The sequence below is a fragment of the Camelina sativa genome, chromosome 6 (genome assembly GCF_030686135.1).
Source record: "Camelina sativa cultivar CO46 ecotype springtype chromosome 6, ASM3068613v1".
In the NCBI taxonomy this organism is placed as follows: Eukaryota; Viridiplantae; Streptophyta; class Magnoliopsida; order Brassicales; family Brassicaceae; genus Camelina; species Camelina sativa.
Window position 1 is genome coordinate 5,575,720 of NC_141885.1, and position 23,598 is coordinate 5,599,317.

The 23,598-nt window shown below is 33.9% G+C and overlaps 2 protein-coding genes, 2 long non-coding RNA genes and 1 pseudogene across 5 annotated transcripts; 3 read left to right on the plus strand and 2 right to left on the minus strand.

The window, feature by feature from the left end:
- The first annotated feature begins 312 nt into the window (after positions 1-312).
- LOC104698731 (10 kDa chaperonin, mitochondrial-like) lies at positions 313-2,610 on the plus strand. 2 transcript variants are annotated; one of them, XR_015560172.1, is made up of 7 exons: positions 313-469; positions 888-955; positions 1,204-1,267; positions 1,362-1,501; positions 1,790-1,867; positions 1,954-2,008; positions 2,104-2,610. XR_015560172.1 is itself a non-coding variant. In XM_019246467.2 (7 exons), the coding sequence occupies exons 2-6, from the start codon at positions 900-902 to the stop codon at positions 1,998-2,000; spliced, it is 336 nt and encodes a 111-aa protein (XP_019102012.2). In that variant the 5' UTR covers positions 313-469; positions 888-899; the 3' UTR covers positions 2,001-2,008; positions 2,104-2,610. The 2 variants fall into 2 exon arrangements, 1 of the variants encoding a protein (XP_019102012.2); XM_019246467.2 differs by having other exon boundaries at positions 1,790-1,818.
- Positions 2,611-8,756: 6,146 nt separating this feature from the next.
- LOC104698732 (AAA-ATPase At3g28520-like) lies at positions 8,757-10,325 on the plus strand (annotated as a pseudogene).
- A 499-nt stretch (positions 10,326-10,824) lies between these two features.
- On the minus strand, positions 10,825-11,838 carry LOC147942308 (uncharacterized). Its single transcript, XR_015559242.1, has 3 exons — positions 11,648-11,838; positions 11,361-11,546; positions 10,825-11,229 (listed from the first exon to the last, which is right to left on the minus strand). It is a non-coding gene; the product is annotated as an uncharacterized LOC147942308 (long non-coding RNA).
- Positions 11,839-14,312: 2,474 nt separating this feature from the next.
- On the minus strand, positions 14,313-16,774 carry LOC104790494 (uncharacterized). The gene has a single exon (XM_087456282.1). It carries the CDS (start codon positions 16,716-16,718, stop codon positions 14,490-14,492), a length of 2,229 nt encoding a protein of 742 aa, XP_087312408.1. The 5' UTR covers positions 16,719-16,774; the 3' UTR covers positions 14,313-14,489.
- Positions 16,775-20,993: 4,219 nt separating this feature from the next.
- On the plus strand, positions 20,994-21,483 carry LOC109133473 (uncharacterized). The gene is made up of 3 exons (XR_002038600.2): positions 20,994-21,029; positions 21,121-21,143; positions 21,350-21,483. It is a non-coding gene; the product is annotated as an uncharacterized LOC109133473 (long non-coding RNA).
- The last annotated feature ends 2,115 nt before the right edge of the window (positions 21,484-23,598 follow it).

Consider the following 23,598-nt stretch of genomic DNA (forward strand, 5'->3'; position numbering starts at 1 on the left):
TGAAGTTGGTAATGGGGAAAATATGTTTTTTTGGTTTGATGGCTGGTCGACAATGGGTACATTGGGGCTGTTCGTTTGGTCGCCGCAAGTAGGTGCGGCTGCGGTAGACGCAAGTTAAGCTGTTCGTTTGGTCGCCGCCGATAGATGCGGCATAACGCAGCGGCAGACGCAGCATCCTACGGTTAAAAATTTTGGACGCTGAATAAATTCAATGTCAGCGATTTAAAAGTTGCGATATGTGTGTTAAATGACAGAAACACCCTTGTTATCTTCAAAAAATTACAAAACAACTAACCCTAAAATTACAAAACATTCTCATCTTCTTTCTTCGTCGCCTCCATCGCCTCCTAAGCCAAAGCTTCGTCATCTCTATCTCTCTCTGGATAATTGCCATTTCAATCCAAAACTCGGTGAACAGCTTCTCTATTTCATCATCCTCTCTCTTCGTGGCCCTGTTCAATCTGCAAAGGTACAATTTCTATCTTCACTCTCTCTCTCTATCTCCCCATCTCTCTATCTCTCGGCTCACTCAGTTACAAAAATGGTTTTTGAACATTTGAACATTTGAATAATTCTGGGTTTTTGAATATTTGAACATTTGAATAATTCTGGATTCTTAAACATTTGAATAATTCTCGGCTCACTTGTTTTTTTTTTGAATTCTTAGTTCACTTTAACTCTTGAATTATTCAGATGAAAGGTTATCAAATTTAGTAGCTTTATGGTTTCATTTCACTCCATAGCTTTAGTATAAATTTAAATTTTGTCTTGGTCACTCTTTTTTACTCGTTACTATTTGTGAAAAGTGTTTGGTGAACTCGTGAGATTGTTTTCGTTTTTTTGTTTTATAGAGATGAGTAATGAGTTTTGTTGAATGTTATGTGTAGATTTGCTTTACAATGACTACCAAGGAGACCAGAAATTCAGTGTCACCACTTACTCTTCTACCGGTGTTGTAAGTTTCCTTTTATTGATTCATGAATCTCTTCTTTATATACTCTGTTTGTTGCCCTATATTTGTTGATGAGATGGGTTTAAGTGTTGCTTAGAATAAGTTTCTGATTTAAATCTCTTCAGGGTTTTAGTTCTTTTAGCAGTAATTGTGATTGAAGCTCAGGATATTTAGAAGTTTCTGTGTAATTTAGTTTCATGTGGTTTATAATTTCATCATTAACTTGACTCTTTCTTCTTTTGTGTTGTAAGTTTCCTTTTGATCCAGCCTGCTAAAACCGAAAGCGGCATTCTCCTCCCCGAGAAATCCTCCAAGGTAAAATGACCGATCTAATTTCACTAGTTGATCTTCTTATGATTTTTGCATCAGAGATCTGAAATGATGTAGCTTTTTTCTCGGCGATTTACAGCTGAACTCAGGCAGGGTGGTAGCTGTTGGACCTGGATCAAGGGATAAAGACGGGAAATTGATTCCGGTCTCTGTGAAGGAAGGCGACACTGTTCTTCTTCCAGAATACGGCGGCACGCAGGTCAAGCTCGGCGAGAACGAGTAAGTTTGAAACCTACTTCTTTCTTTTTGTTTCGTTTGTATTTACCCCCTTTAGATCATTAGGATATGGTATGATTTTTATACTGTCAAAAAGAACCATGATGTTTTAGATCATCTGAATCAGTTAGTCTCTCTTAATTATCAGATAATTTCAACTCTTAATCATTGGAATGAAGTGCCAATTTCAACACCACTTTCGTATATTGATTCATGTGTTGTTTGATTTTACAAATGAAGAATTAGACTCTCTCAAGTAAAGAAACTTTTGCTTTGTGTGATTGGATGCAGGTACCATCTGCTTTGTGTAAAGAAACATTGTGAGCCCGTTGACAAACAAAAAGATTGTTTCTGATGATGAACTCGCTTGTGATCATCTCTTGATTCTGTAGCTAATCATGAATAACAAAGAATTGGATTCTCATTTGATTTGTGTATATGTTTGCTTCTTTCAGTTGTTGGTTTTGGCAAGAAGAGAGGACCCAACTCATCAGAGAAGTAGACAAAAAGGTTTTACTCTTTCAGATTTCTCATCGGCTTATATCATAAGATCTGATCAAAGATGCAACTACTTATGTTTAACACTTGTTTGTTTGGCTACAAAGGAGTTATTGATTTGGGGATCGGGTGGACTAGCTCTGTTGCTGAGGCGTGGACTAGACGCCGACGACGCCACCGGGCTTATCATCTCAACGTTATTGAGGATGCTCTCGCTTTACAGTGGCAACAACGCCAGAATAGAGATGAAAGAGTTTTATGGAAAGGAAAACACGATATTTTTCGTCCAAAGTTCTCCACACGGGACACCTGGAATCACATACGGGTAACCTCTAGCACGGTGTCATGGCACATGGGTGTTTGGTTTCTTCATGAAACACCTAAGTTCTCTTTTTGTGTGTGGTTGGCTTCATTAGATAGGCTCGCAACGGGTGCCCACATGGTCACGTGGAATGGTGGTGCGGCAGGTACTTGTTATAGAGAAGAGAAGTAAAACAGAGGATATATGTGTAATTATGATTGTACAAAACCCTTATGTAAATGAATATATATAGTGTAACAATCTCTATCAATGGAATCAGGCTTTCCTTAAATGGTATCAGGCTTTCCTTAAACTTGTGTCTTTTTTCCAAACGCTTTAGAAACCCGGGATCATCTATTCTTTGCTTGTGTTTTTGTCTCTCGGGTGTGGGAGGCTCTCGCAAAGGGGTTGATGCAAACACGGTACACAACGCATTGGTCTACCCTCCTCGACTACTTAGCGGACTCTCAGCTCAGTTTGGTGGAGGGGTTTCTCCTTCGCTTATCTCTTTCAAGCTGTGGTTTACACAATCTGGCGAGAACGAAATGGGAGGCGTCATGGGGACACACCTAAGGCAGAAGCCATACTAATTGATTGGATTGATCGGCAAGTTAAGGACCAGCTCCTTGCTATAAGTCTGTCGGGAGACCGGCGTTATGATGAAGCTTTTCAACAATGGTTACAAGCTCGACTGTAGATGTAGGAGGGGTGGCGTAAGTTTTTTTTATGTTGCTAATTGTATTCTAACTAGGTTTTTCACCTGCGGTGTACCGCGGGACTAAATTATAAATTATTGTATTTAAATAATAAATTTTAGTTTATTTTGTTTTCAAATTTCCAATTAATTAACTTTTGTCTAATTAATTTATAATTTTGTTTATTTTTTTCTTCTTCCTATGTTTTATACCGTTTATAACCTAATTACATCAAATTTGTTATTGGGTACAATAGAAAGTTTTAGATTCGTTTTGTTTTCTAGAATTAAATAGAGGTGTATGCCTATATGGTACGTTAGTATATATTTTTATGTGTATACAATTTTTTTTTTTGGAATATTAAGTATGTGTTATAGTATGTGCAATATTTTGTAGTTTATATACTAAATAATTTATAAGTTAATTTTCCAAACTATGATTACAAAACTTGGAAAGTTACGATTATGGGGATATAATTGTTTACATAAATTGGAAACCTAATCACAATTTAATAAATAGTAAATTATAAATTAAAAATATTTAATGTTTCAACTCCAAGATTTATTTGCTAAATGTCTCAAAAAATGTATATATAGATGCCGTTGGAGAAGTTAGAAAACGGTTTATTTTTTCTTTGAATATAATTTAAGGTTAAAAAAAAAATGTATATATCTATAAACCACAATTGGCTCAACGCATACAACCTATCTTGGGTGGTAATGATTTTTTTTTTTTTTTTTTTTTTTGGTGGTAATGACTTCTCGACCCGTGTTTCTAATTTTCTATATAAGGAAATATGAAACTGAACTAAAAGAGGAAGTACTCATGTCTGCTTGAGTTTCAGTGGGATCTACTGTGGAAGGACTACAAGTCAATAGAAGACGTCAGAGACATGTGTGATGATTTTGAAGTTATTTGCCAACGCAATCTTGCTGCCAACACAGGTTCATGCATGACTTATCTCAATTTGACAGATCCGTGTCTTTATTTTCCCAGTTTATCTCCTTCTCGTAATTTGATTGTTAGTTGGAGCTCTACATTTCTTTTTAGTGACAACTTTCAATATCTTGAAGGAATTTAATGTAGAGATTACACCTATTTGTGTAGGGTGTTTGGAGAACTCACTGATCAATACTGAATAAGTGAATCTTTTGGTTGACACTTTCTCTTCTATTATCATCTACAAGAATGAATTTGAATGACTTTTTCCTCTTCATGTCTGATATGTGTTATGGTTTTGATGATTTGGTTTAATGGTTTTGGTTTTAGTATCGGGTTTGGGAGTCTTTTCCTTTGAACATTAGATTAAGGTTTTGGTGCTTTTTCTTTTCTAATTACGTAAGTCGGCTTGTACGTGGGTCTTATATAAAGACCCCTTATGATCAATAAGAATGCAACCTCCAACAATTAACCTAATTCTCAAAGAGAGAGTTGGGTTAAAGGGAGTTTTAGCTAAATCGTTTTCATTCTCTTACTTTCAAAACGACACCTACTACTAGAAAGAAGGCAAAAGCTGCGGCTCATAACAATGTCATGGTTCGGTTCTCTTTGGGCAACATGGTTTTCCTGCAGTCTTACTCTGACAAACACAAAACCCTGAAGTCGTGTTCCTGAGCAATGGCACAGAATCTGTTATTAAATCTCTCAACTGTAAAGAAAACCATGCTGATAATGATAGCTGCAGGCGGCGTAACTGCAAAGGAAGTGTATCTGGACTTGCCAGAAACACTAGAAAATCCACAGTTTCTCAGTTTGGTCAGAGACATGGGAAGAACTTATGCAATGGTTCACATAGAGGAAGAGGATCAGGTACTCTCTTCGGAAGAGTTATTACAAAAATCAGTGGTTTTGCAGATCCAAAGATGCAAATATGTTCTCCAAAAAATATCTTGTTGAAATGATAAATCATCATAATTATTTTTTCTCTCATCTCTTAGCATAAATTGTGAATATAAACTGAGATCTATATCATCATCACTTTCACTTACTTGGTCTCCATATCTTCTTTTTCTTCTTTGGCCTTGACATTTAATATGTTTGTTTGTCTCTCTTGATTTATGAGGTATAATGTACTATTTTTTATGCGATGTTCAAACTTGGCTATACGAATTTGCATATACGGAGCTATGCAAAAGATAAACTATATAGAGTAGTAAATTGACCAATTTTATTATTCTATTTGTAATAAAATCAAAAGGTAAGTGGACAATAATTTTTCAATCTTAAATTTTTATAAACCCTGTGACCAAAAATATATATATATATATACATAATTGATAATTTTGTTTGAGATTTTTTTTTTTTAATATGATCATTGATCAATCTCCGGAATTGTTAACTAGATTCATTTCTTACAATCTAACCATAAAAATTGTTAAACTATTAATTTTATTATAGTAAAGGTTTATAATAAACTATTAATTCAATTATCTAACTATTTTGTTGTAATATTTATATTAATTTTTATGAATATAAAAAATCAAAAAACAATCATTGAATTGAATATTACATTTTCATGGGAAACAAAATCAAATAAAAATTTACATTTCCGAAACATTAATAGAACATTTTGAGTCTTCGTAAAAAAAAAAAATTGTCAAGTCCAATGACATTTTGAATTTTCGTTAAAATAGTTTTGCCGTGAAATAAACCGAATATTTTCCCTCTATTTTAATTTTAGCATATGTGTTTAAATTAGCGAACAAACAATCCATCTCCCAAAATTATTCATATAGAGCTAGAAAACGATCAGCATATACTCATTTCACTAGTTTTCAATCAAAAGTAAGTGCAAACAAACAATCCAAGGTTGCCCATTAGTTATTACAACACACACATATATATAACACTGCATTTTCAATCAAAAGTGGTAGATTTGTTCTTCAGAGAATACCTTGTTGAGTTGATATAAGATCTTATGTAATACTTGTTCATCCCATGAATTTGAGAAACCATTTGGCTATAGCCTGTTAATTGATCTTATTGAATTTTCTTTTACATATATAAAAAGAAAAGAGTTACATGATGACAAGCCTTGAACCACCCTGATTTTTTTTCATTCTCTGTATCCCCCAAATAACTTGTATTTCAATATTATAAACCTTGTCCATTTCGCTACATATAGAGATAACCTAGATATAAACAAAGACACACAGACACAATCAAGAGTAGATGTGCGTACATATATTCATATAATATCGGTAGGGTGGTTTCAGGTGGATGGTTGCATTTCTCGGCCAGACACCGATTATGGCAGAGCTTTCTGTAGTACCTTGAACTGTCGCTACAATGGATCACACAGTTCGATTCACATGATCCGTCTGCCTCTACTTCCATGGCTACCATCACCACCACAATCATCATCATCATGATCATCATCACCACATTCCTCTCCTTATCTCTTGTTTCTTTCGTTGGCCATATTTTATGTATTCAATGGTCGTTAATTACACATGTCTATATATATATATAACTTGACCAAACCTTTACTGGTACACGTATGAGGCATATTTATGGCAAGCCATTTGTTTTTGAATTTAAAAAAACGGTGTGACAAAAAACAAAATGTAAACAAATAAAATATAATTGATTCTTTTTAATGAGATTTAAAAAAAAAAAATATGCACAAAATCATTCCGAAATTTGTTAACTGGATTCATCTTTTACTATCTTATCATCAAATTTTGTTAGTTGGCTTTTTTAGACAATAATTATTTTAAAAAAGTTTTTGCCAGCACAAGAGTTCGGTAACTTTCCTAGTTTTTGTATAAAATAAAGTTCAACCTGCGTACTATTGCAAGAGTATTCATCTAGTTAGTTACTTTTTTATGCAATGAAAATATTTATTATTTCCAATTAATAAGATCTACACCAAAGATTTTTTTTACCACTGTATTGGTATTTCTATTTACTGCATATTTATTTTTATCATTAAATAAAAATATTATTGTTACGTTACAATATTTCTAATTTCAGTTCTAAACAAATATTCTCCATCGCACTTACAAATTTCTTCAACTTAAAAGGCTAAAATTAATTTCTTTATTCAAGTACACTTATTTTTTTTTTAAATATGGACATGTGTCAAACCGTTCACAACTTCTAGTGAAACATATCAAAGCTTAACAAATTATTTTCACTAAATACATATTAAAAGATATTATTATCTGCTTTAATCTTTTAATATGTGATATAAGGAGTGTTTTAGAGTCTTTTCATTTGTTTTCTAGAATGTTTTTGAGTCTTTGCAGGTTTTCTAGGATTTTGGCACAGAAGGAGCAAAGTGGAGCAATTTGGATCATTTTGGAGCATAAATCTCGAAGAATCAATTTGGAGTCGGATCAGAGTAGCAACATCGACCGACACCGTAGGAGCATCGGTCGACACCCATGTTCAGCCGATGAAGAATCACAAATTTGGAAGTTTTACAAAGTTGCCCAAATTTTTCCATATTTGCAACACAAGTCCCTGACGTGTTTTAGGAAATATATATAGTGTTTTTGGGTTTTAGAAAACCCTGAAGTTTTATTCTAGCAAGTTTTATTTTTTGCAACCCTGTAAGATTTTGAGAGCTTTTGGGAGAGAGATCTGAACTGCTTTGAGAGAAGAATTCATAAACTCCCTCTTTACTCTTTTAATTTCAATTACTTATTATTCAGAATGATGATTTGTGTTTCAATGAATATGTCTGAGTAGTTTGCTTGTTAGGTTCAGGGTTTTTCACAGGGATTTTATGAATTATTATATCTGTTTATTTAGGATTCTTTATCTTTCTACATCTTCATCATAGGTTGTTCTTAATGCTAGATCTTTGATTAGCCATCTAGATTTAGATCTTAGGATTATTGATTGATATGAGAATATAATTGATTTTCCTGATAAAACCTTTTGATGAGCAAAATTACTTCTTGCAGAGAGATTTGATTTAGTAATTTTGTGAACAATCTAAACTTGTTTTTAAAGCTGATTTTTTACCTAGAATTTTACAAAGAGATTTGGATTTTCTGGTTTTAAATTTAGATAATATTTGCAGTGAGAACTGATTTATGTTACAAAAGAGTTTAGAGTTCTAGATCTGATTTTTAATTGTTTGAATCCTATTTAATTATTGATTTAATATTTTGTAATTTCCTGAGAAATTCGCTGGACCTAGCTTTTTGATCTTCTGAATTTACAACAGTTTTATTTTAATATTTCGCATTGCCTATTTCATTTAAATCATCTTGTTTAGCGTAATCATAAAACTCTCTATAATTTTTTGTGTAGTCTTGAGTCCTTGTAGAATTCAACCCCTAAGTATTACAGTGACCTCTTAATTTGAGAAAGTAACTCTAGAGTAAATTTGAGCATATCAATATGTATAATAGTGATAATAATTGTTAAGCTTTGCTCATAATAATAATAATAATAATAATAATAATAATAATAATAATAATAATAATAATAATAATAATAATAATAATAATAATAATAATAATAATAATAATAATAATAATAATAATAATAATAATAATAATAATAATAATAATAATAATAATAATAATAACAACAACAATAATAATAATTCCTGTCAAAAAATAGAAAAATAGAAAGAGTTTATATTTGGTTTCTTTATCCGGACGAATTTCAAATATTTTTTTGGAAAATTGCTCAAAAAAAAAAGAAGAGAAACCACAAACCCTAGACAAAAAGATATATAAGAGAGTGCTTGAGGCCGAAGCAATCGACAAACACAAAGATGCTGGAGGCTGGAGCAATATGGGGTTTCACCAGTACGACGATGGCGAGTCTTATGTTCTGGTCAATGTATAAACAGTTTGCGCCATACAACGTCCGAGTCTACTTGGAGCATTATTTTTACAAATATCTTAATAAGTGGTTCGGTGAAGATTTGAAATCTGTTCATATCAGATTCCCTGAATACACAGGAGAAGGTCTCACTAAAAGCCGAGCCTTTGATGAGATACGCAACTATTTATCTACGATATCAACGGCTACGGCCAGGAGATTAAAGGCCAATGAGTCGGAAAAGAGCAAATCGGTGGTTCTTAGTTTGGACGACGACGAGGCTATTGTAGATAGGTTCCAAGGTGTAAAGGTGGTGTGGTCTTTGATCTTAGTAAGTAAAGAGAATCAATCTGTTTCAAAGGAGGGAAGGCACTTGACTCTGAGTTTCGACAAACAGGATAGAGAGGTGATCACAAAGACTTATCTTGATCATGTTTTGAGAGAAGGGAAAGAGATTGGGTTGAAGAACAGAGAAAGGAAGCTTTACACTAATAATTCGAGTACTGATTATTCCTCATGGAGGGACGGACGATGGAGCAACGTTCCTTTTAATCATCCGGCAACATTCGAGACTTTGGCTATGGATCCTGAGATGAAAGAAGAGATTAAGAAGGATTTGATCAAGTTTAGTAACGGGAAAGATTATTACAGGAAGGTCGCGAAGCCGTGGAAGCGAGGTTATCTCTTGTTTGGACCGCCCGGGACAGGGAAATCGACGATGATATCGGCAATGGCGAATTTATTGGAGTATGATGTCTATGATCTTGAGTTGACGACAGTGAAAAATAACTCGGAGTAGCAGAAGCTAATGTTGGACACAAAAGGAAAGTCTATTGTTGTGATTGAAGATATTGATTGTTCGCTTGATCTTACGGGACAGAGAAAGAAGAAGGAGGAGGAAGATGAGGATGAAGAGGATACTGAAGAAAAGAAGAAGGAAGATGAGAAGTTGTTGAAGAAAGATAGAGTTCTGAAAGGGAGCAATGTTACTCTGTCGGGGTTATTGAACGCCATTGATGGGTTGTGGTCAGCTTGTAGTGATGAGAAGATCATAGTGTTCACGACAAATTTTGTGGATAATCTTGATCCAGCATTGATACGTAGAGGAAGAATGGACCAACACATTGAGATGTCTTATTGCAGGTTAGAAGCTTTTAAGGTTTTGGCTATGAACTACTTGGAGATTGAGTCACATGATTTGTATGGAGAGATTGGGAAATTGCTAGAGGAAGTCGACATGTGCCCGGCTGATGTTGCTGAATGTTTGATGCCGAAATCTGATGAGGAAGATGCTGATGTTTGCTTGAGGCGTTTGGTTAAGTCTTTAGAGGAAGAGAAGAAGAAGAAAGCTGAGAGGGAAGCGAGGAGGAAGAAGAAGAAAGCAGAGGATGAAGAGAAGAAGAAGAAGAAACAAAACAAAGTGAATGGTGTTATCAAATTGTTTGATAGACATTAAATGAAAGTTTTACGTAGCATTTTATCTTATAAAGATTTACTCTTACCATTTTTATGTCTAATTTATATCGATTTCTAGATTGGTTTCTAACAAGAAATTAAGTTCCTCACGTTGGTAGTCTATGTATCTACGATTTGGGATGGAAACGAAATATGGATGTTTCTTTGAGAAATTAAGAAAAAAACATGAAATTTAAATATACACACATAAAAAGAAAAATGACTATTTATTTTAGGGAGATTAACTAGATTGATCCAAATTAAGAGGTTAATTACTGAAGTAACTCATAAAATGTAGGAGTTATATGAGTTTTTTTTTTTGTCTAAAATACATTTTCTGATTTGTTAGAAAAAAATAAAGTCAAATTTATCCTCCCAAAAATTATTTTAAGAAAATCAAAATATTTTCAAAAGTCTGCCGGACTAGTTGTGACAGATTTATTTATGTTTGATAGATTTGTTTTTGCACAACCGATTTATTTTTGTATAACAAATTTTTTATAACAGACTTATTTTGGACGACAGATTTTTTAACCACAATTCTAACAAATTTATAATTGATGACAGATTTATTTTTTACGAGAGACTTATTTATAAAAACACCTTAGACTTTCACAATATATGACAGATTTGATATAATGTTTGAAAGGACCTGAGCCGTTTTTTTTTAATAATAAATAATTATAATATAAATAACTATGACTAGTGGTCTCATACCCACTAGCCACCTAACCACAATCACAAACAACAACGGAATAACAATACCAATTAAATAACCAACTGAACCAATAATCCAATATTAATCCATAATAGAATAACCAACAACCAATCCTAACCATTTCATTGTCAAACAACAGGAAACCAAGGAACCGGCAACCTAATAAGTTCTAAAGACCCAACTCTAGCAACCTAGCAATGACAGACAACATCCAATCGAGTCCCTAGAACATCTTCCTCTTCATTGCATTGATTCCACGATCACACTTTGCCTTTACCTGCACCACAAACACAAATTGAGATGCATGAGTATTTGATAAATACGCAGTGAGGCAATCCTCCCATCTACTGGGCTATAGACACAAGCAATAAGATCTCTCATGCCACAAACAACAACAATAAAACAAACCAGGAACATGAACAAGTGACCAGACACGATCCGGTTACTGTCAGAATGGTGTCGACCGATACCAGAAGGTGTCGACCGACACCACTGTCGAGCAGTGATTTCCTTCGAACAGAACCTCCGAATCTCGCCTCCAAACTTCTCTTCTTCGTCCCACACAATCCCAAGAACGAATCCAAGCCTCATGAGCTACGAAAAACTCACAAATAACCAAAAACAAACAACCAAACAACACACAATATCACAAAAACAGAGATCTTAGCTTAGATAAGCCATGGTCATGCACTCACCTTAGCCAACAAAGAGATCTAAGCCCAAAGGACGAAGCTACCACCACAGAAACCTTCCCACCACGTTCCTAGCCTTGGATCTTCACTCTCACAGCAAGATCTCTCCAAAAATGCCTTCAAATCTCACAAACTCTCACAAGAACTCTTAGAAACTGTTTTCTCCTCTTTCTCTCTCAAAAACAACAAACGGCGACCAAGACAAAATAAAACACGACCTAGGTCGTTTTCCCACTCAAATATCTCGGTTCAATGATTTTTCCTAAACCAAACCGGTCCAAATCGATAATTAAATCAACCTGGTCGAACCAGAAATAAGTGGTGTCGACCGACACCACATGAGTGTCGATCGACACCCACCCCCAAAACGCAGAGTTTTGGTTCGCGTGCGTTACAATGTTTGACATATTTATTTTTCACAATTATTTCGTTTTTATTTTCTTATTTTAGAGAAATAATTACTAGGTTGACATCTAGTGATAACATATTTTTTTTAAGTTACAACAAATTTTTTAATTTAACAAAAAATCTGTCGTTTGATAACATATATATAACGTTTTTAAAAAATTACTAAAATGACATATGTGAACACCATATGTTATGGCAAATTTGTTTATGTTATTATAATTTTTTTGTTTGCTTCTAAAAATCTGGTGTTTGATAACAGATTTATTAGATGTAAAATGTAAATATTGTGATTTAATATTTGTTTTAAGTTATATTTTTCATTCATATTTTTATTAATTACATTTTGTATAAATCATATTATGAATCATATTTTAACAACAACAACAACAACAAAATTTGAGATATAGTTGAAAGGATGAAAGAATGAGAGAATGAAAGAATGAGTATTTATAGGAATAGAAGTAATGTAAAATTCTAATGTATTATGTGTTTTAATACAATTAAGTGGAGAAACATAGCTAAGAGTTACAATTCTAATTTATTATGTGTTTTAATACAATTGAATGGAAAAATATAGTTAATGCATAATTTATATAATTTCAGTTTTATATTAAAATATGAGTTAAATGTCATAATTAAATATTTTTTATTTGTGGATTTAAATAAATAATTTTCTTAACTGCATTGCCAAATGGACCAATAAAGAGAGAGTGAAATCTTAGTTTTATGTATATGATTAGAAAATAATAAAATAGATAAATATTTAAGACATATATAAATTAATTGTGGTATATTAATGTGATCATATTGCTAATAATTAAGAGAGAAAGAAGATGACATATGTCAACTATTAGCATTGCCAAATGTCAAAATATTAAAATAAGTTTAAAGGAAACCTTATCATATTATTTTAAAAATATTGAAAAATAAATAAAATGGAAAAATATACAAGAAGTATAGAAATTAATTGTGGTATATAAATGGGAATAAATTGCTAATAATTAAGAGAGAAAAAGATCACACATGTCAAATATTAGCATAGAGAAATTATTTTTGGTAAATTAATAAAATACAGAAAATGAGAAAATATATATTTATTAATTTTTAATTATCATAAGTAGAGAAATAAATTCTGATAAATTAGTGTAAATAATTAAAAAAATTACTAATAATTAAGAGAAACTTTTGGTTTCATATATGATTGTTTTCTCCACATTATATTAATAATAAAAGTGTGGAGAAAATTTTAAATAAAATAATGGAAAATAAATAAAATAGAAAAATATTTAAGAAGTATATAAATTAATTGTAGTATATTAATGTGAACATATTGTTAATAATTATTAGAGAAAAAGATGACACATGTCAAATATATTCGTATTGCCAAATGTCAAAATATTAGAATATTTATATATTTTTTTGTGCTTAAATATTTGACTTTGTGTAATATCATACACCTGTTGCCATAATGGCAAAAAAAAATAATTTTTAATGATCTTGAAGACACATGTGAAATGACATAGATGACAGGTTTTATAGTTACAACTCGGTTTTTTATTTCTTTTTTCCTATTTCTCACCATTTTAACATATATATAATATCTATCTCTGTCTCTTCTTCCACTGTGAAACATAACCAAAAATCTAATATTATTGAACAAGTGATTTAGAAAATTATTTTGAAATCAACTATTATTAACAATTAAATTTTGAGGACTTGAAGGGATTTTAGATCGGCTCCTAGATGCTAATTGGCTAAAAACAATGGCGAATTTGTTTGTCCCTGAGAACGGAGCCATAAAGTAATGTTTTCCCAGCAAAGTGGAAACTGAGCCAGTGACCTTCTTATGTACGTTGAAAATTTCATATGTATGTACAAAAAAATTCGACACTATGAATATGGAGCTTGTCGCAAGTGCAGGTGTTGTGGCAAATTTAGGCTTGGAGAACTAAACTTATATGGTTATTATTTTGGTATCTTCAAGAGTTTATATTTGTAATGAATAATAATAGTAGAGTAAACTACACATTTGAGTATCTTTTTAAAAAAAAAAAATTTATCTCTCTAAGTTATGTGATTAGGTCAATCAGTAGATAGGGAAACAAAACATCCTTGAGTTAAATACTTGTGGCTCTTAAACTTTGAAATAATAATAGAATTAAAATAATCCATGCATCCATATTCAAGACAACATGTAAAAGGATTATATTTATAGCAAAGGACTTCATATAGATTGAAAGCAACCTTTACACAAATAAAATGAAAAACATGAAACCATGTGTAGATTTAGTTGCAAAATATTTGAATCCATACAAGGAAAATTAAAAATTATTGGATACAAATAGCATCAGAAAAACGAAAGAGGAGATAAAATAAAACTCAACAAGTTATAAAAGAATCCAAATTACATTTTTTAATACAAGGGTAGGCATGAAGTTTAGTACTCAATTTTTGGAGAAGGTGTGTACGATGGTGGGGGTGGAAAACTGTAGACATATGGGGGAGGAGGAGACTTGTATACAACCTTAGGAGATGGAGAGTAGTATGGTGGTGGTGGGGAACTGTAAACATACGGTGGTGGAGGAGACTTGTAGTCTACCTTAGGCGCTGGAGAATAGTATGGTGGTGGTGGAGAACTATAAACATACGGTGGTGGAGGAGACTTGTAGTCAACCATAGGTGCCGGAGAGTAGTATGGTGGTGGTGGGGAACTGTAAACATACGGTGGTGGAGGAGAATTGTAGTCAACCTTAGGAGATGGAGAGTAGTATGGTGGTGGTGGAGAGCTGTAAACATACGGTGGTGGAGGAGACTTGTAGTTAACCTTAGGGGCTGGAGAGTAGTATGGTGGTGGTGGAGAGCTGTAGACATATGGTGGAGGAGGAGACTTGTATACAACCTTAGGAGATGGAGAATAGTAAGGTGGTGGTGGGGAGCTGTATACATATGGTGGTGGAGGAGACTTGTAGACTACCTTAGGGGCTGGTGAGTAGTATGGTGGTGGTGGAGAGCTGTAGACATATGGTGGAGGAGGAGACTTGTATACAACCTTAGGGGATGGAGAGTAGTATGGTGGTGGTGGAGAGCTGTAGACATATGGTGGATGAGGAGACTTGTATACTACCTTAGGGGAGGGAGAATAATATGGTGGTGGTGGAGAACTGTAGACGTACGGTGGAGGAGGAGACTTGTATACAACCTTAGGGGATGGAGAATAACACGAAGGAGGTGGTGGACACACACAAACATGAGGATGTGGTGGAGATTTGTATACAACCTTAGGGGATGGAGAGTAGTATGGTGGTGGTGGGGAGCTGTAAACATACGGTGGTGGAGGAGACTTGTAGTGTACCTTAGGGGATGGCGAATAGTATGGTGGTGGTGGAGAGCTGTAGACATATGGTGGCGGTGGAGACTTGTATACAACCTTAGGGGATGGAGAATAATAGTATGGTGGTGGGGGAGAACTGTAGACGTAGGGGGGAGGAGGAGACTTGTATACAACCTTAGGGGCGGGAGTGTTGTATGGTGGTGGTGGAGAGCTGTACACATATGGTGGAGGAGGAGACTTGTAGTCAACCTTAGGGGCTGGAGAGTAGTATGTTGGTGGTGGGGAACTGTAAACATATGGTGGAGGAGGAGACTTGTAGTCAACCTTAGGGGCTGGAGAGTAGTATGGTGGTGGTGGGGAACTGTAAACATATGGTGGAGGAGGTGACTTGTACTCAACCTTAGGGGCTGGAGAGTAGTATGGTGGTGGTGGGGAACTGTAAACATATGGTGGAGGAGGAGACTTGTAGTCAACCTTAGGCGATGGAGAGTAGTATGGTGGTGGTGGGGAACTGTAAACATACGGTGGTGGAGGAGACTTGTACTCAACCTTAGGGGCTGGAGAGTAGTATGGCGGTGGTGGGGAACTGTAAACATATGGTGGTGGAGGAGACTTGTAGTCAACCTTAGGGGCTGGAGAGTAGTATGGTGGAGGGGGCGAGCTGTAGACATATGGTGGAGGAGGAGACTTGTAGTCAACTTTAGGGGCTAGAGAGTAGTATGGTGGTGGTGGGGAGCTGTAAACATATGATGGAGGAGGAGACTTGTAGTCTACCTTAGGGGATGGAGAGTAGTATGGTGGTGGTGGGGAGCTGTAAACATACGGTGGTGGAGGAGACTTGTATTCAACCTTAGGGGATGGAGAGTAGTATGGTGGTGGTGGGGAACTGTAAACATACGGTGGTGGTGGAAACTTGTAGTCTACCTTAGGAGATGGAGAGTAGTATGGTGGTGGTGGGGAGCTGTAAACATACGGTGGTGGAGAAGACTTGTAGTGTACCTTAGGGGAAGGAGCATAATATGGTGGTGGTGGAGAGCTGTAGACATATGGTGGAGGAGGAGACTTGTACTCAACCTTTGGGGATGGAGAGTAATATGGCGGTGGTGGTGGGGAACTGTATACTGGTGGTGGAGATTTATAGTCAACCTTAGGCGATGGAGTGATATACGGTAGTGGCGGAGAGTTGTACTCAACCTTACGAGATGGTGTAGAATACGGTGGTGGTGGAGAACTATATGTGTATGGCTCATAAGCAGCAACCATTGTTGCCATGATGATAACTCCTAGAGCGGAAATGAGATGGGCAGAAGGCCCCATCTTAGAAGAAGATCTCATTGTGATTTAGCTTTTCTCTACCAACGCTTAGGTTGGTAAGTGTTTATTGTTTTGGTTTGTATTGTTAAGAATGGGTGCTTGGGTTTATATAGCAAATATTTTCTCTAAGTACAGCTATACTTTCCCTGATGTTTTGGACTCCATCCAACTAAATCGTGTAGGCATGTCTACTTGTTTGAGACGTGCTAGAACGTTTAACGAAAGTTAGCCAGCCACTTTCAATTTTATATTTAGCAATCATCAACGTTGATGTGTCATGAGTGTATTATTTTCGTCAACGGGCTAGTTTAATATCGGTTCTAGCTTCTTAGTTTTTAGGGTCACCTCATAGGCTCATACCAAGTTTTAGATGTTTTAATAGACAATAATTTTGAATTAAAATGTATTTTTATCAACTTTTATATATTTATTTAGATGTATATCTTCAGTAAAGTTATTTGACCTTTTCGTAAATATGTTTTATAAAAAATATATTTTTTTAGATTGCGTTAAGTTGATAATTTTATCTTAAGTTTTTTTTTTCGTCTTGATTTTTTTCATTAGAATTTAGACATCTTTTGTGTGCCCGTTATCTGTAAACCAGTCCAGTGAGTCAGAGATCAGATGAGGCAATGCGGCTATCTTAAAAGGGAATATGGTCTCTGGGAATTTGGGATTTTGCTTCTTTAAAATGCCCTTTTGAATACCTTCTTTATTTATCAAAGAGAGATCTATATAATTCGTGTTTTTTTGGTCCTTGTTTCAGGTTGGGTCAACTCATATTTATTATCTTCTTATATCTTTGTCATATCATCGATGCGTAGTTGGTAATTGTGTGCTGCAGTTGATCTTTGGGCCGTTAAGAGTAATCTAGTGTTAATCACTAATTCGGTAAATGTTAGATTCGGATATATTGTTTTGTGAATCTTATTCTAAAACCTTTATTATTTCAAATGATTTAACAAATAATTATATCTATAAATATAACTTTATGTGTATATAATATATTACAAATCTTATAGTAAATATAGTTTTTGAATTCAATCAGGCACGTATGTGCGGATCGGTACCTAGTCTAGTGTTATTTGCGCTAACTTGTTTTTTTATCTACCTGTTAAATCATTATTTGTGACTGAAAATTAATAATAACTTAACTATCATTCAAAAATATTATAATTGCAAATATTAAATCCGCCAAACTGAAATAGGGGAAAGTAAAATCCACATATTTTTTTAACTCACTTTTCTTGTTCTCTTTGGTGCTTTTAGGTGTTGCTCTCCTCGCTCATCTCTACCAAGAAATGTAAATAAGGATTTTTTTTTTTTTTTTTTTTTTTTTGTAAATAAGGATTTGTTCAAATAATGAAATTAAATATACAAAATTTAATTTGCATATTTGAGTATTAAATATTGTGCGAGCAGAACCCGTACTGATCTAGACCGGAGAAGTAACAAATAAAAAAGATATCCAGAAACGATTTTCTATATATATTGATCTCAAGCTAAACTCAGTTAAAAGTATAAGGGATTCTAACTAGCTTCGATAACAAGTTAGGGTTTTCAAAGTTTTGATCCTAGGGTTATATTGTGAGTCACATTGTGGATCCCTCTTTTGGCCATGGAGCTTGCTATTTATATCAACAGAATGTCGATCTCGGATATGTTCATTTTCCTTATTCGTCGGGCGAATATTTCCTTTTCTCGGAGTTGTTCCATATTCTGTTAGATCAAACTTGGACTTGTTAATGTTTAAACGAAAATTTAAGGTTTAGAAAATTCATTGGATAGATAGTTAATGCTACAAAAGTAGGTTAGCTTTATATTCATGATTTGAGTTGAAGAACTGTTTTTAATACAATCCTATTAAGCTAACACTTTTATTGATTGATTTTATTTATTTTAATCCTGTATAATAGCACAATTTTCTCTCATCTGTGATAATTTTTTAAGTCCAACTGATATAAGCTCATTTCAACTGATTGAGTATGATGAAATTAAAAATCAAAGAGCCGGAGAAAAACGTTGTCATCGTCTTCCTTTCAGATCATCTCTCCAAAATTGTCTGATTAACGATTCTGCTTCTCTGGACTTTTTCTTCGTCAAGGTCCCATTGTTAGGTAAGTCTTTTTTCCTTTCTATCTCCCTCTGGATTTTGGCTTGGTAATGGTCTTTTAAGTTGAGTCTCAAACCCCACCTATATTTCCTCCTTATTGCAATTTTGAAGTAGAAAACGAAAGTTTTAATTTTTTTTATTGCATTTGTGTATCAACGGAGATTTGTGAATCTAATTTCTCCCGATGTCAAAGTTAAGCTCCAAAGAGTTTTAATTTGAAACCTCGCTCTGGTTAGGTTGCTTTTCCAATAGTTATAATATATACTTTCTAATCGTTCTTTGAAGCTGTTGTGCTTTATCTTTGAATTTTTAATTTCATTGCAGAATGTTTTTATTACCTTGGCTGGTTCCTGGAAGCTTGCCGGATTTGGTTTGCTATTTCAGAAGCACATTATGGGAATTTGGATAACATGCAATCGTTTCATTACTCTATGGGTACTTAACACTCATTATCAATTACTAAATTGACGTACAATGTTTTTGCATCTAGATGAATTTCCTATGCATGATATGATCTGCGTTTTGATCTGGATGAAACTCTTTGCAGTATCAATGGTCTCACTTTGTGTCTCTCCTTTGCCTCTTTCACTAGGCATTTGATTTGAGTTATTATATACTTCTGCTTTGAATTTTCGTGTTAATATAGTGGTGACATTGGCATTGTGAATTATGCTGGTAATTTTTTTTTGTATATGTGCACATTTGTATCGCATATCTCTCCATATCACTTGCATTTACTGCTTCAATCATAGTTTAAGAGATTGATTCAGTAATATATTGACTTGATATTTCCTTCATCTAATTCTCATGTGCATGGTTAAGAACACTCTTTGTGTATTGACTTTTTTTTTCTTTTTAATGTTATGCCTTTGTGTACTTTTGTTATCAGACGGTATATTTGAAACCATCACACTATTACAAAAATATCATATAGCCACTTCTCCGTCACGGTCACTCCGTGGCTTTTTTAAAATAGTGACGAAATAGTCACATAAAGTCACAGAAATGAGAAAACAGTAAAAACGTGACTAAGCCGTGGTCTAACCGTGGCAAAAATAGTCACGACACAGTCACATGAGTGACGTCACTAAACTAGTCACGAAATAGTCACTTTAAATTTATGATAAAAAAGCCACAAAGTAAAAATGTGATAAAATAGTGACCAAACACCCACAATAAAATATGTTACAGCGTCAAAGCCACAAAGTAAAAATGTGATCAAATGTGTTATCATGTTTTAATTTAATATCAGTTTTATAAGTTTAACTATACCATTTTCTTACAACATAATTTTATTTATTCATTGTTTTACACCTAATTATTTAAGTTGAATTGGATCAGCGAAACAACAGATTATTTTGGTTTTCCCTGGTCACAAAAAATTAATCACCAAAAAAATATTTGGGTTCCCGGGTAAATAGAGTAACTTTATCATCAAAATTAATTTTGGTTTCCCGGTTTAGGTTAAAAGCAAGAAAACCCTTGTCCTGATATCTCTGCCTCCATTCCTAACTTAACACTTAGAAAAAAAACATATCTCATTCTCAAATCTCTCACTCAACAAAACAAACTTCAGAAACATTTAGGGTTTCTCCAATTCGAATCGCGATAACTCCGTCATGCAAAGCCTCTGACCGTCGTCGCACACGGCCTTCCGATTTAAATCTACCGTATAAATCTTCTTCTTCTCTTCTCGATATGAGTTCCTTCAGATCCTATTTCAATGTATAAACGTTTAGGTTTTTGGGTCTGTTCTTCAGATCTCCTTTCAATGTGTATGTTATGCTTTGTTTGCAGATATGCAATAGAGAAGGCCTGCAAGGTGTTCACCTTTGGGCTCTCCCATTCCTCCAGGTCCTTCCATGCCTCCAGGAGCTATTGGATCTGCAAGCGCAACATCTTCAGCCGCAAACAACTACGCTCGTAGAATCGAAGAGGTACTACTACATACTGCCTCAAGAGATGCCCAACCACACCTCTATCCAAGAAAATTCAATGGCGCTTTATGGTAATTAGTTAGCAAAATTCTATTAATGTGTATATCATGAATGTATAATCTTCTTTGTCTCTGATTCTTAATTTTTTCTGTCGGGTTCGGTATAGACCCCTGTGTCCATGGGTTAATCCGGATAACTTGGCAAGGCAACTACATGGGACCAAAGTCAAGCTGGAAATTTGTTCCTCAGGAGAGGAAAACTAACTGGTGGCAATCTTTTGTGGTAAGTGTTCAAAATTTATACTACTTTTTTTTACTCTACATAACTAAGTTCACTTACTCACAAATACTAATGTCTTCTTTTAATATTGTAGCAAAACTTCTATTGGGAGTCAAGGTACTCTTCAAATAACTTTCACTTTTGTCTTATGTGGATGATGTTTTGTAGGTGTATGATGTCTGCACGTTTTCATTCACAATCCATAAGAGAATGTTCATTGTTTTAGTTTAGTTTTTGTTGTAACTAGTTGTTTTTGACTTTTGATCTGAATGTTTGTCTTTGATTGTTGGTTTATATTAATTTGGTTTTATATCCATTCACAGCGGGGTAAGTCAAGAAAATGACGCCATTATGGAATAGGCAGTGTTCAATACTGAGACTTTGATCCTTTTAAGACCTTCTCTTCAACGCAACCTCGACATGGACTTGCGTATCTCTGGTTTGGGTAAGAACTCTGAAACTGTCAACACAAATGTTGAAACGCTCAAGACTGACATGAAGACACTCAAAGATAATATGATTGCCTTGAAGAGTGAGTTCAAGGACGAGATGGTTGCAACACGAGCTTCACTAAATGTGATTTTACAGGCTCTTGGGATGAATTCTGCTACCCTCCAACATGTTAATCATACTCAACCTTCTGATCCTACTGAAACACCTATTAATCCCACTGTCCTGAATGCCGCAATGCCTAACACTGCCTCGACCTCGACTCCACCTATGACTCGAGATCAACAAGCTGACTTTGAACAATGGTGTGCTACTCGTGACTTTACTTCACAAGCACTTAGATAAGCGGTGTGTCTCTTACTTTATTGTGTATCTTGTATTTTTAGCTTGCTTCACAAAATAATTGCATCTTTCGTAATAGTTAATCACCTTTTGTAAGTTTTTTGGAATCTCATGGATCTTTTTGTAGAACTTTGGAAATATATAGTAGTGTATTATAGGTTTTATATTTCACGTTTCAGATTTTTAGAATTTGTATTTCACGTTTCAAATTATAGAATTTTGGGGTGTAGATTTCAATTTCTAAATTTATCACAATCACCAGGTCACGGTGGTTCGTGGTTAGAAAAAGCCATCGTTTAGACACAAGTGCTTCGTGTCTACTTAGTCACTGAATAGATATGAACTGAATTGTGGCTAACTGACCACAAAAATTTGCCTGACTATTCCGTGGCAATTAATGTCATGAAATACGCGTGTCAAAATCGTGACTATAACGTCATGAAAAACCACGAAATATTTTAGTCCACGATCGTATAGACACGACTTTTTTCGTGTCTTGTCGTGTCGGTGTGGTCATATAGCCACGAAAATGAGACTTTCTCCACAGAATATTCCATGGCTATATGCTCTATTTTTACTATTGTCAGAGACATAGTCTCGAGAAGCACAGAGCAACAATGGATAGAGATAGTGAGAGCGAGAACAACAACTTGTCCTAATTGTATAATAGAAACAGTGTAAGCTTTAATACATTTTTTAATCTAACAAAACAACCATGAATAATAAAATTATTTCAAATTACGGGACTGGTTTTTAATTCTTCAATCATTTCAAAAAGAGTGAGTTAATATATTTATATAATAGATTTGAACCCACGGTACATCGCGGGACGAAGCATGATTATGTTTTATAATTTGGGTTACAAATTAAGTAGAATTTATATGTATAAAAAACTAATATATACATATATATATATTGTTTGTGTATGTCGGATGTAATATATATGAGCTTATTAATATAATATAGATTTTAATTCGCGGTGCACCGCAAAAGAAATGTGTTAATTTATAGAGATATAGTAAGATGATTTGTAAATGTAGTAGTTTACATCAAATACTGATTATTCGTGTTTGACCCATTTCAAAAATAAGGATAACAATGACTTTAAATTTGGGTACATTATCGAGTATTGGTTTTCTTATTATCGGTTATGGTACTTGACCTGTTACCACCGAATTATTATCAGACCCAACATATCAGCTTTATTAGTATAATAGAATAGATAAGTATTTTATTTAGTTTATTCAATTTATAAATATATATATATACACATATATATATATATATATATATATATATATATATATCTATTTATATTTTTATATGAATATTCTGACCTGTTTTACTTTCATTATTTTGGTATGAGTTTACATTTCATATATATTACATGTTATATAATTTTATTTTCTATTGTTTTGTGAATATTTGTGTATTAAATATTTATTACTCATATATGGAAAATGTGATTAGAATACAACAATATGAGAAAGGGTTTTAAAGATATATAAACTTATCATTTTGTAAATTAAGATTACACTTTATGGGGAGAAAAACTAGATTGACCCTAATTAAGAGGTTAATTAGTAAAGTAACTCATAAAATATGAGGGTCAGTTACTTTTTTACCTAAAATACTCTTTTGCTTTGTTTTGAAAAAAATAAAGTCAAATTTATCCTCCCAGAATTTTTTTTAAGAAAATTACAATATTTTCAAAAGTCTGACGAACTAATTGTGACAGATTTATTTGTGTATGCCAGATTTATTTTTGCACAACCGATTT

Excerpts from the sequence above, each read along its gene's own strand:
- LOC104790494 (XM_087456282.1), bottom strand. The coding sequence starts at position 16,718 with ATGAGATCTTCTTCTAAGATGGGGCCTTCTGCCCATCTCATTTCCGCT.
- LOC104698731 (XM_019246467.2), top strand. The coding sequence starts at position 900 with ATGACTACCAAGGAGACCAGAAATTCAGTGTCACCACTTACTCTTCTA. Across the intron at positions 956-1,203 it reads CTTACTCTTCTACCGGTGTT|TTTCCTTTTGATCCAGCCTG; the intron begins GTAAGTTTCCTT and ends TTGTGTTGTAAG. Across the intron at positions 1,268-1,361 it reads TCCCCGAGAAATCCTCCAAG|CTGAACTCAGGCAGGGTGGT; the intron begins GTAAAATGACCG and ends GGCGATTTACAG.